This window comes from Salmo trutta, chromosome 24 (assembly GCF_901001165.1).
Source record: "Salmo trutta chromosome 24, fSalTru1.1, whole genome shotgun sequence".
NCBI classification, from domain to species: Eukaryota; Metazoa; Chordata; class Actinopteri; order Salmoniformes; family Salmonidae; genus Salmo; species Salmo trutta.
In genome coordinates, this window is record NC_042980.1 from 48,897,123 (window position 1) to 48,909,896 (window position 12,774).

The 12,774-nt window shown below is 50.9% G+C and overlaps 1 protein-coding gene across 1 annotated transcript in view; it reads left to right on the plus strand.

Annotated features, from left to right (window-relative positions):
• LOC115161444 (ras-associated and pleckstrin homology domains-containing protein 1) overlaps positions 1-12,537 on the plus strand; it is a gene marked incomplete in the record, with an annotated part of 120,381 nt that extends 107,844 nt beyond the window's left edge. The window contains 4 exon segments of the mRNA XM_029712436.1: positions 172-270; positions 385-505; positions 2,124-2,257; positions 7,383-12,537. Coding sequence (XP_029568296.1) covers positions 172-270; positions 385-505; positions 2,124-2,257; positions 7,383-9,473 — 2,445 coding nt within the window.
• Between the last annotated feature and the right edge of the window lie 237 nt (positions 12,538-12,774).

Below are 12,774 nucleotides of genomic sequence, written 5' to 3' on the forward strand. Positions count from 1 at the left end.
AACTAAAAAAAAAACTTGCATAATTTGGTCAGCAGAATCTGTCCACGAGAGATAATAATAAAGACACAAATCCAAAACATGTTGTTGTTGTTGTGACGCGTCGTCGTTACATGTTCTGTATCTACGCTGTCATTCATCATTAACGTGTCCTTACTGTCTGTCTGTGTTCAGCATCCTCAGATCCAGAAGAAATCCCAGTACATCAAGTACCTGTGTTGTGACGATGTCAGAACCCTACACCAGTGGATCAATGGGATACGCATCGCCAAGGTAACGTTACGTTGCCTTTTGCGCTTGGAGTAAACGGTTTCCAATGCAAACCATTTTGCTACGTTGCAAACCGACTAATGAAAACACCCCTGATGTCTGTCTCTGTGTCTCCAGTATGGGAAGACCCTGTATTTAAACTACCAGGAGGCCATGAAGAGGACCGAGGCAGCCTATGACTGGTCCTCTCTCTCTAGCTCCTCTATCAAGTCTGGATCCAGCTCATCCAGCCTGCCTGGTGAGTGGTGGTGGAGAGGCGAAGTCATGAGTCCTCCGAAACCGAAACATGACCTGCCAAGCCGCACCAATGTGTCAGAGGAAAAACGCAGTTCAACTGACCACCGAGGTCAGCCTGCAGGCGCCCGGGCCCGCCACAAGGAGTCGCTAGAGCGCACCTACACACCAACAAACAGTATAGCAGGGATGAGGTCTATTTTTATCTCAATTCAGTCATTTCAGGAAGTACAATTCCAGGAATTTCAGTTTACTTCCTGTAGTGACAGATTGAAATGAATTAGACCCTCAACCCAGCAGCAGTTACCCACATACTTAGCCACAGAATAGTATTTATAAAATGTGTAGTTGCGGGACCTCCCGAGTGGCGCAGCGGCCTAAGGCACTGCATTGCAGTGTTGCAGCGTCACTACAGCCTGAGGTTCAATCCCAGGCTGTGTCATTACTGACCGGGAGTCCCATAGCGACTCCTTGTGGCGGTCCCAGGCGCCTGCAGGCTGACCTCGGTGGTCAGTTGAACTGCGTTTCCTCTGACACATTGGTGCGGCTTGGCAGGTCATGTTTCGGAGGACTCATTACTCCGCCTCTCCCCAGCCCGTTGGGGAGTTGCAGCGATGAGACAAGATTGTAATCGTGAAATTGGGGGGGAAAAAATGTTTAAAAAATAAATAATAATATTTGTTCTTGCTGTAACTCTCCTCTCTCCACCCTCTCGCTTTCTTTCTCCCTCCTATCTCTCACTCTCCTATCTCTCACTCTCCTATCTCTCACTCTCCTATCTCTCACTCTCCTATCTCTCACTCTCCTATCTCTCACTCTCCTCTCTCCCTCTCCTATCTCTCACTCTCCTCTCTCCCTCTCCTATCTCTCACTCTCCTATCTCTCACTCTCCTCTCTCCCTCCCTCACACTCTCTCCTCGCTCTCCTCTCTCTCCCTCCTTTCTGTCTTCAATCTCTTTCTCTTTCTTTCTCCCTCCCTCCCTCTCCCTCCCCCTCTCTCTCCCTCTTTTCTGTCTTCAATTTCTCTCCCTCTCTCCCTCCCCCCTCCCTCCCTCCCCCCTCCCTCCCTCTCTCTCTCTCCCCCTCCTTCTCTTCCCTCCCTCCCTCCCTCCCTCCCTCTCTCTCCCCTCCCCCCTCCCTCCCTCTGTCTCTCTCTCCCCCTCCTACTCTCCTCCCTCCCTCTCCCTCTCCCTCTCCCTCCCTCCCTCCCTCTCTCCCTCTCTCCCTCTCCCTCCCTCCCTCCCTCCCTCTCTCCCCTCTCTCCCTCCCTCCCTCCCTCCCTCTCTCCCCCCTCTCTCTCTCCCTCCCTCCCTCCCTCTCTCCCTCTCTCCCTCCCTCCCTCCCTCCCTCTCTCCCTCCCTCTCTCCCTCTCCCTCCCTCCCTCCCTCTCTCCCTCTCTCCCTCCCTCCCTCCCTCCCTCCCTCCCTCCCTCCCTCCCTCCCTCTCTCCCTCCCTCCCTCTCCCTCCCTCTCTCCCTCCCTCCCTCCCTCCCTCTCTCCCTCTCTCCCTCCCTCCCTCTCTCCCTCCCTCCCTCTCTCCTCCCTCCCTCTCTCCCTCCCTCCCTCCTCCCTCCTCCCTCCTCCTCCCTCTCTCCCCCTCCCTCCCTCCCTCCCTCCCTCCAGAGTCCCAGTCGACCCACTGCAGTAGTGATAGTGGTGTTGCTGTATCAGAGAACAACCTGTCAGGCCACAGCCGCTCTCAGAGCCAGGTCAGCTCCATCTTCTCCGAGGCCTGGAAGAGAGGCACCCAGGATGAGGTACCCCCTTACTGACACCCTCACCTGACCCTGTCACCTGTCTGTTCACCTGCCTCTCACCTGACCCTGTCACCTGTCTGTTCACCTGCCTCTCACCTGACCCTGTCACCTGTCTGTTCACCTGCCTCTCACCTTACCCTGTCACCTGTCTGTTCACCTGCCTCTCACCTTACCCTGTCACCTGTCTCTAATGACCTGCCTCAGTATTCCTCACCTTACCCTGTCACCTGTCTCTAATGACCTGCCTCAGTATTCCTCACCTGTCTCTATTGACCTGCCTCAGTATTCCTCACCTGTCTCTCTTGACCTGCCTCAGTATTCCTCACCTGTCTCTCTTGACCTGCCTCAGTATTCCTCACCTGTCTCTAATGACCTGCCTCAGTATTCCTCACCTTACCCTGTCACCTGTCTCTAATGACCTGCCTCAGTATTCCTCACCTGTCTCTAATGACCTGCCTCAGTATTCCTCACCTGTCTCTAATGACCTGCCTCAGTGTTCCTCACCTGTCTCTAATGACCTGCCTCAGTGTTCCTCACCTGTCTCTAATGACCTGCCTCAGTATTCCTCACCTGTCTCTATTGACCTGCCTCAGTATTCCTCACCTGTCTCTATTGACCTGCCTCAGTATTCCTCACCTTACCCTGTCACCTGTCTCTAATGACCTGCCTCAGTATTCCTCACCTGTCTCTAATGACCTGCCTCAGTGTTCCTCACCTGTCTCTAATGACCTGCCTCAGTATTCCTCACCTGTCTCTAATGACCTGCCTCAGTATTCCTCACCTGTCTCTATTGACCTGCCTCAGTATTCCTCACCTGTCTCTATTGACCTGCCTCAGTATTCTTCACCTGTCTCTGTTCACCTGCCTCAGTATTCCTCACCTGTCTCTATTGACCTGCCTCAGTATTCCTCACCTGTCTCTGTTCACCTGCCTCAGTATTCCTCACCTGTCTCTATTGACCTGCCTCAGTATTCCTCACCTGTCTCTATTGACCTGCCTCAGTATTCCTCACCTTACCCTGTCACCTGTCTCTATTGACCTGCCTCAGCATTCCTCACCTGTCTCTATTGACCTGCCTCAGGTTTACCCCAGGAGTGTGACTGACATCCTGTCATGCCCGATTCCCACTGTAGGGTCAAACCGAGCCAGGCCGACCGGTACTGACCTGGTTAAACGCCCAGTATGTGTCCGGGTTGACCCTAGAATGTAGTCGGGACGTCGGTGTTGGTTGTGTCCCGTCATTTCATGGTCCATTCCAGAGGTGACTGACTGTGTCTTGTTGTCTCTCCGCAGGAGAGGAAGGGGAAGTCAGTCCAGTTTCATCCGGTGCCCCTGTGCACCGGAGGGACGGAGGTTTGAGGTTGGCGGAGGAAGGGGGGGTCACTCACGTTTTTAACATTAGACTGCTGTAATCCGCACATTCCTTCAGTACACTAACAGAACTGGGTCACCCTTGGTAGCTAGCGGTTTAGCGTGTGGTTTAACGTGTGGTTAATAATGTTTGGTGTTACTATAGAGCACTGGTGTGTTACTGTGTTACTATGCAGCGCTGGTGTGTTACTGTGTTACTGTGTTACTGTAGAGCACTGGTGTGTTACTGTGTTACTATAGAGCACTGGTGTGTTACTGTGTTACAATACAGCACTGGTGTGTTACTGTGTTACTATGCAGCACTGGTGTGTTACTGTGTTACTATAGAGCACTGGTGTGTTACTGTGTTACTATGCAGCACTGGTGTGTTACTGTGTTACTATACAGCACTGGTGTGTTACTGTGTTACTGTGTTACTATAGAGCACTGGTGTGTTACTGTGTTACTATAGAGCACTGGTGTGTTACTGTGTTACTATAGAGCACTGGTGTGTTACTGTGTTACTATGCAGCACTGGTGTGTTACTGTGTTACTATGCAGCACTGGTGTGTTACTGTGTTACTGTGTTACTATACAGCACTGGTGTGTTACTGTGTTACTATGCAGCACTGGTGTGTTACTGTGTTACTATAGAGCACTGGTGTGTTACTGTGTTACTATACAGCACTGGTGTGTTACTGTGTTACTATACAGCACTGGTGTGTTACTGTGTTACTATACAGCACTGGTGTGTTACTGTGTTACTATGCAGCACTGGTGTGTTACTGTGTTACTGTGCAGCACTGGTGTGTTACTGTGCAGCACTGGTGTGTTACTGTGTTACTGTGTTACTATAGAGCACTGGTGTGTTACTATAGAGCACTGGTGTGTTACTGTGTTACTGTGTTACTATACAGCACTGGTGTGTTACTGTGTTACTATGCAGCACTGGTGTGTTACTGTGTTACTATAGAGCACTGTTGTGTTACTGTGTTAACTGGTGTGTTACTGTGTTACTATACAGCACTGGTGTGTTACTGTGTTACTGTGCAGCACTGGTGTGTTACTGTGTTACTATAGAGCACTGGTGTGTTACTGTGTTACTGTGCAGCACTGGTGTGTTACTGTGGTACTGTGCAGCACTGGTGTGTTACTGTGTTACTATAGAGCACTGGTGTGTTACTGTGTTACTGTGCAGCACTGGTGTGTTACTGTGCAGCACTGGTGTGTTACTGTGTTACTGTGCAGCACTGGTGTGTTACTGTGTTACTATGCAGCACTGGTGTGTTACTGTGTTACTATACAGCACTGGTGTGTTACTGTGTTACTATACAGCACTGGTGTGTTACTGTGTTACTATAGAGGACTGGTGTGTTACTGTGTTACTATAGAGCACTGGTGTGTTACTGTGTTAACTGGTGTGTTACTGTGTTACTGTGTTACTATACAGCACTGATGTGTTACTGTGTTACTGTGCAGCACTGGTGTGTTACTGTGTTACTATGCAGCACTGGTGTGTTACTGTGTTACTGTGCAGCACTGGTGTGTTACTGTGTTACTGTGCAGCACTGGTGTGTTACTGTGTTACTATAGAGCACTGGTGTGTTACTGTGTTACTGTGTTGCTATGCAGCACTGGTGTGTTACTGTGTTACTATACAGCACTGGTGTGTTACTGTGTTACTATACAGCACTGGTGTGTTACTGTGTTACTGTGTTACTATACAGCACTGGTGTGTTACTGTGTTACTATACAGCACTGGTGTGTTACTGTGTTACTGTGCAGCACTGGTGTGTTACTGTGTTACTATGCAGCACTGGTGTGTTACTGTGTTACTATACAGCACTGGTGTGTTACTGTGTTACTATACAGCACTGGTGTGTTACTGTGTTACTATAGAGGACTGGTGTGTTACTGTGTTACTGTGCAGCACTGGTGTGTTACTGTGTTACTATAGAGCACTGGTGTGTTACTGTGTTAACTGGTGTGTTACTGTGTTACTATACAGCACTGGTGTGTTACTGTGTTACTGTGCAGCACTGGTGTGTTACTGTGCAGCACTGGTGTGTTACTGTGTTACTGTGTTACTATAGAGCACTGGTGTGTTACTGTGTTACTATAGAGCACTGGTGTGTTACTGTGTTACTGTGTTACTATAGAGCACTGGTGTGTTACCGTGTTACTATAGAGCACTGGTGTGTTACTGTGTTACTATGCAGCACTGGTGGGTTACTGTGTTACTATAGAGCACTGGTGTGTTACTATAGAGCACTGGTGTGTTACTATAGAGCACTGGTGTGTTACTGTGTTACTATACAGCACTGGTGTGTTACTGTGTTACTTTACAGCACTGGTGTGTTACTGTGTTACTTTACAGCACTGGTGTGTTACTATAGAGCACTGGTGTGTTACTGTGTTACTGTGCAGCACTGGTGTGTTACTGTGTTACTATGCAGCACTGGTGTGTTACTATACAGCACTGGTGTGTTACTGTGTTACTGTGCAGCACTGGTGTGTTACTGTGTTACTGTGTTACTATACAGCACTGGTGTGTTACTGTGTTACTATACAGCACTGGTGTGTTACTGTGTTACTATACAGCACTGGTGTGTTACTGTGTTACTGTGTTACTATACAGCACTGGTGTGTTACTGTGTTACTGTGCAGCACTGGTGTGTTACTGTGTTACTATAGAGCACTGGTGTGTTACTGTGTTACTATACAGCACTGGTGTGTTACTGTGTTACTGTGTTACTATACAGAACTGGTGTGTTACTGTGTTACTATACATCACTGGTGTGTTACTGTGTTACTATACAGCACTGGTGTGTTACTGTGTTACTGTGTTACTATACAGCACTGGTGTGTTACTGTGTTACTGTGTTACTATACAGCACTGGTGTGTTACTGTGTTACTGTGTTACTGTGCAGCACTGGTGTGTTACTGTGTTACTATGCAGCACTGGTGGTTTGCTGAATGTACAGGTGGTCTGCTGAATGTACAGGTGGTTTGCTGAATGTACAGGTGGTCTGCTGAATGTACAGGTGGTCTGCTGAATGTACAGGTGGTCTGCTGAATGTACAGGTGGTCTGCTGAATGTACAGGTGGTCTGCTGAATGTACAGGTGGTCTGCTGAATGTACAGGTGGTCTGCTGAATGTACAGGTGGTTTGCTGAATGTTATGCATCAATGCAGTGGTACCAAATAGGACACTCATGTCTTCTCTCCTTCTCTCGTTTTCTCTCTCTCCCTCTCTCTCCTTTTCGCTCCCTCTCTCCTTCTCTTTCTCGTTCTCCCTCCGTTCTCCCTCCGTCTTTCCCTCCCTCCCTCTCTCTCTCTCCCTCTCGTTCTCTCTCTCGTTCTCTCTCTCTCTCGTTCTCTCTCTCTCTCGTTCTCTCTCTCGCTCGTTCTCTCTCTCTCTCGTTCGTTCTTTCTCTCGTTCTCTCTCTCTCTCTCTCGTTCTCTCTCTCTCTCTCGTTCTCTCTCTCGTTCTCTCTCTCTCGTTCTCTCTCTCGTTCTCTCTCTCGTTCTCTCTCTCTCTCTTCTCTCTCTCTCTCTCTCGTTCTCTCTCTCTCGTTCTCTCTCTCATTCTCTCTCTCTCTCTCGTTCTCTCTCTCGTTCTCTCTCTCGTTCTCTCTCTCTCGTTCTCTCTCTCGTTCTCTCTCTCGTTCTCTCTCTCTCTCATTCTCTCTCTCTCTCTCGTTCTCTCTCTCTCTCATTCTCTCTCTCTCTCTCTCTCGTTCTCTCTCTCTCGTTCTCTGTCTCTCTTTCTAGTTGAGGATGGAGTCAGCGAGCAGACCCTACCCTCTGACGCTGCCCCCCATGCACCAGTCAGCCCCCCCATCCCGAACCAGCTACACCAGTGTCTCCCCCTCCTCCTCGCCCTCTCCCCCCGACCCTCCCCCTCCTCCTCCTCCACCTCCCCCACTCCCCAACCCCCCTCACCAGGCCGCCCCCACCGTGTTCGTTAAGTACAGCACCATCGCCCGCCTGCAGGGTGGCACCAACCAGACTGCCAATCATTACAACGTCCAACCAATAGGGCAGCAGCAAGGCCCTCCGGCCCCGCCCCTCCAGTCTGTCAAACCCAACTACAACACCATGCCATTGGCTCCCACTCTCTACAACCCTCCTCCTCTTCCTCCTCCTCCTCCCACCTGCTCCATCCCTGCTCCAGGCTCTGCCATGGCCTCTCTGAGGCTTGGCCCTCCCAGCCCTGTTCCTCAGTTCATCCCTCCGCCCCAGGCCCAGACCCTGCCCCCCCCTCCGCCCCCAGAGGAGGACCACCAGTACCCCCCTCTTACTAACACCGGGCTGCAGCAGTTCCTGGCCCAAAAATTCCCCAATATGAACTACGACTTCTCCGATCTAGATGGTCAACCAGAATCTCCTCCTCCTCCTCCTCCTCCTCCCTTCTCCCCTCCCGTGTCACCCCCTGCACCTCCCAAAACCTTCTCTGGTGTCTTCCCGCCTCAGACCGCTCCTAAAACCTTTGGTCCAGGTATCCCCATGTCCCCAGTCTCACCCTCCCTTCCTTCTGGTCCAATGAAAAAGCAGCAGAGCTTCTCGACAGGCCATTCGCCCAATCAGCCGCCTCCCACCATGCCCAAACAGCACAGTTTCTCTTCTAAGACCCTCCCACTGTCCGCCCCAATTTCCCCGACTCCCTCCCTGGTCAAACAGATAGTCAACCAGTTCCCAGGCGCCCCACTGCCCCCTCATTCTCCCCCGGCCGTCAAGGCCAAACCAAGATGGCAGCCAGGGGGTCAGATCCACCCCCAGTCCCCAGAATTCCCTCCTCCTCCTCCTCCCGAGGACAGCCTGGACTTCCCCCTTCCTCCCCACTCCGTCCCCACCCCCGTTCCTCCCCCTCTCTCCCCCGCCAAGATGGGCTCTCCTATTAAGAAATCTCCTTCGTCCACATCAACCGGCTCCTTCGGGAAGAGAGGTCCTCCTCCCACTCCACAGCGCGCCTCCTCCATCAAGTCTAACTCCTCGGGGGAGTACCAGGAGGAGGTCCAGGTCCAGAGGCAACCTAAGAAAGTGGAGTCTCTGGTCAGTAAGTTTGCCCAGCCTGGCCTCGGCTCTTGCAACTCCTCTGCTGTCTCCTCCTCTGGATCTCCTGTTAAGGACTTGGGGCCTCCTGCTCCTCCTAAACCAGGCAAGCTGAACCTGTCAACCCTCCCTTTAGCCCTCCAGGGTCTGCAGACTGGGCAGCACCGCCAGCCCAGTGGAGACTTCCCGTCTCCTCCTTCGGAGTTCGATTATTTCCCACCTCCTCCTCCCGACTCTGAGCTTCTCCCACCTCCTCTCCCATCTGAGCTCCACCCGGGTGTGGGGGCCCCCAGGGTCGCAGTCGTCAACCCTCAGCCGCAGGCCACGCCCATCTCCCACCCCGTCAGCCAATCGTCGTGGAAGACCCAGTCTCTGAAGAAGACACCGCCTCCGACACTACACAGGCTGTCCCGGAGCAACACGGCCCAGGACCCTTTACCCTTGTCCCCTCCGCCCTTCGGCTGTCCCTTGCCCCCCACCCTTCCCGGAGGGTCTAAAGGCGGGGGCGGTACCCTCTCCACGGTCCAACCCAACTTCCTGGAAGATCTGAACCGGACCTTGAAGAGGAAATCCATCACTCGTCACGGTTCCCTCACGCGTCACGGTTCGTCCCGACTGGAGCCCGTCTCCATGGACGACATGGCCCTCCCTCTTCCTCCTCCTCCAGAGCTGCTGCTGGACCAGCAGAGGAGGGGTGGACAGGGCGGGGGCCACGGATACATGTCCTCAGGCTATGCAACGTTACGGCGGGGGCCGCGCCCTGCCCCGCCCAAACGGGACCAAAGCACCAAACTTACGGGAGAGTGGTAGCTTGGTCGGTAGCAAGGGGGTGGATAGTGGTGGTAGCTAGGGAGAAGAGGACGACTAGGACTGAGCTACCCAGTCTATAGACCCATCAGGCTACAGACTGACTACAGCCTATAGACCCATCAGTCTACAGACTGACTACAGCCTATAGACCCATCAACAGACTGACTACAGCCTATAGACCCATCAGGGCTACAGACTGACTACAGTCTATAGACCCATCAGGGCTACAGACTGACTACAGCCTATAGACCCATCAGGGCTACAGACTGACTACAGCCTATAGACCCATCAGGACTACAGACTGACTACAGCCTATAGACCCATCAGTCTACAGACTGACTACAGCCTATAGACCCATCAGTCTACAGACTGACTACAGTCTATAGACCCATCAGGGTTACAGACTGACTACAGCCTATAGACCCATCAGGGCTACAGACTGACTACAGCCTATAGACCCATCAGTCTACAGACTGACTACAGTCTATAGACCCATCAGGGCTACAGACTGACTACAGCCTATAGACCCATCAAGGCTACAGACTGACTACAGCCTATAGACCCATCAAGGTTACAGACTGACTACAGCCTATAGACCCATCAAGGCTACAGACTACAGACTGACTACAGCCTGTAGACCCAATCAGGCTACAGACTGACTACAGCCTATAGACCCAATCAGGCTACAGACTGACTACAGCCTATAGACCCATCAGGACTACAGACTGACTACAGCCTATAGACCCAATCAGGCTACAGACTACAGACTGACTACAGCCTATAGACCCAATCAGTCTACAGACTGACTACAGTCTATAGACCCAATCAGGCTACAGACTGACTACAGCCTATAGACCCATCAAGACTACAGACTGACTACAGCCTATAGACCCAATCAGGCTACAGACTACAGACTGACTACAGCCTATAGACCCAATCAGGCTACAGTCTACAGACTGACTACAGCCTATAGACCCATCAAGACTACAGACTGACTACAGCCTATAGACCCATCAAGGCTACAGACTGACTACAGCCTATAGACCCATCAGGGCTACAGACTGACTACAGCCTATAGACCCATCAGTCTACAGACTGACTACAGCCTATAGACCCATCAGGCTACAGACTGACTACAGCCTATAGACCCAATCAGGCTACAGACTACAGACTGACTACAGCCTATAGACCCATCAAGGCTACAGACTACAGACTGACTACAGCCTATAGACCCATCAGGACTACAGACTGACTACAGCCTATAGACTCATCAAGGCCACAGACTGACTACAGCCTATAGACCCAATCAGACTACAGACTGACTACAGCCTATAGACCCATCAGGGCTACAGACTGACTACAGCCTATAGACCCATCAAGGCTACAGGCTACAGACTGACTACAGCCTATAGACCCAATCAGGCCACAGACTGACTACAGCCTATAGACCCATCAAGGCTACAGGCTACAGACTGACTACAGCCTATAGACCCAATCAGACTACAGACTGACTACAGCCTATAGACCCAATCAGGCTACAGACTGACTACAGCCTATAGACCCAAACAGACTACAGACTGACTACAGCCTATAGACCCATCAGGGCTACAGACTGACTACAGCCTATAGACCCATCAGGCCACAGACTGACTACAGTCTATAGACCCATCAAGTCTACAGACTGACTACAGCCTATAGACCCATCAAGGCTACAGTCTGACTACAGCCTATAGACCCAATCAGTCTACAGACTGACTACAGCCTATAGACCCATCAAGGCTACAGTCTACAGACTGACTACAGCCTATAGACCCATCAAGACTACAGACTACAGACTGACTACAGCCTATAGACCCATCAGGGCTACAGACTGACTACAGCCTATAGACCCATCAGGGCTACAGACTGACTACAGCCTATAGACCCAATCAGTCTACAGACTGACTACAGCCTATAGACCCAATCAGTCTACAGACTGACTACAGCCTATAGACCCAATCAGACTACAGACTGACTACAGCCTATAGACCCATCAGGGCTACAGATTGACTACAGCCTATAGACCCATCAGTCTACAGACTGACTACAGCCTATAGACCCATCAGACTACAGACTGACTACAGCCTATAGACCCATCAGTCTACAGACTGACTACAGCCTATAGACCCATCAAGGCTACAGACTGACTACAGCCTATAGACCCATCAAGACTACAGACTGACTACAGCCTATAGACCCATCAGTCTACAGACTGACTACAGCCTATAGACCCATCAAGACTACAGACTGACTACAGCCTATAGACCCAATCAGTCTACAGACTGACTACAGCCTATAGACCCATCAAGGCTACAGTCTACAGACTGACTACAGCCTATAGACCCAATCAGGCTACAGACTGACTACAGCCTATAGACCCATCAGGGCTACAGACTGACTACAGCCTATAGACCCATCAAGACTACAGACTGACTACAGCCTATAGACCCATCAGTCTACAGACTGACTACAGCCTATAGACCCATCAAGGCTACAGACTGACTACAGCCTATAGACCCATCAGGGCTACAGACTGACTACAGCCTATAGACCCATCAGGGTTACAGACTGACTACAGCCTATAGACCCATCAATGCTACAGTCTACAGACTGACTACAGCCTATAGACCCATCAATGCTACAGACTGACTACAGCCTATAGACCCATCAATGCTACAGACTGACTACAGCCTATAGACCCAATCAGACTACAGACTGACTACAGCCTATAGACCCATCAGGACTACAGACTGACTACAGCCTATAGACCCATCAAGACTACAGACTGACTACAGCCTATAGACCCATCAAGACTACAGACTGACTACAGCCTATAGACCCATCAAGACTACAGACTGACTACAGCCTATAGACCCATCAGGACTACAGACTGACTACAGCCTATAGACCCATCAAGACTACAGACTGACTACAGCCTATAGACCCATCAAGACTACAGACTGACTACAGCCCACAGGCCGCTCTCCCCCAGGCCACGGTCATATTCACTAGACACCAACCAGAAGAAAAAAAGGACCGAAACTGGGACTGAGGGACTACCTGAACTTGTCCAATAACAAACTATTTTTCGTTGCAACAACAAACAAAAAAACTGTTTCATTACGGTGAACACTAATGAACACACCCCTGAACTCAGCCAGTCTCCTTTTCTCTCGTCTTCTTCTCTCGCGCCAAACAAACAGGACTGAGCACGAAGAAGAATCTTATTCCTTGTAATCCCAGATTGTTATTCCTTACTCTG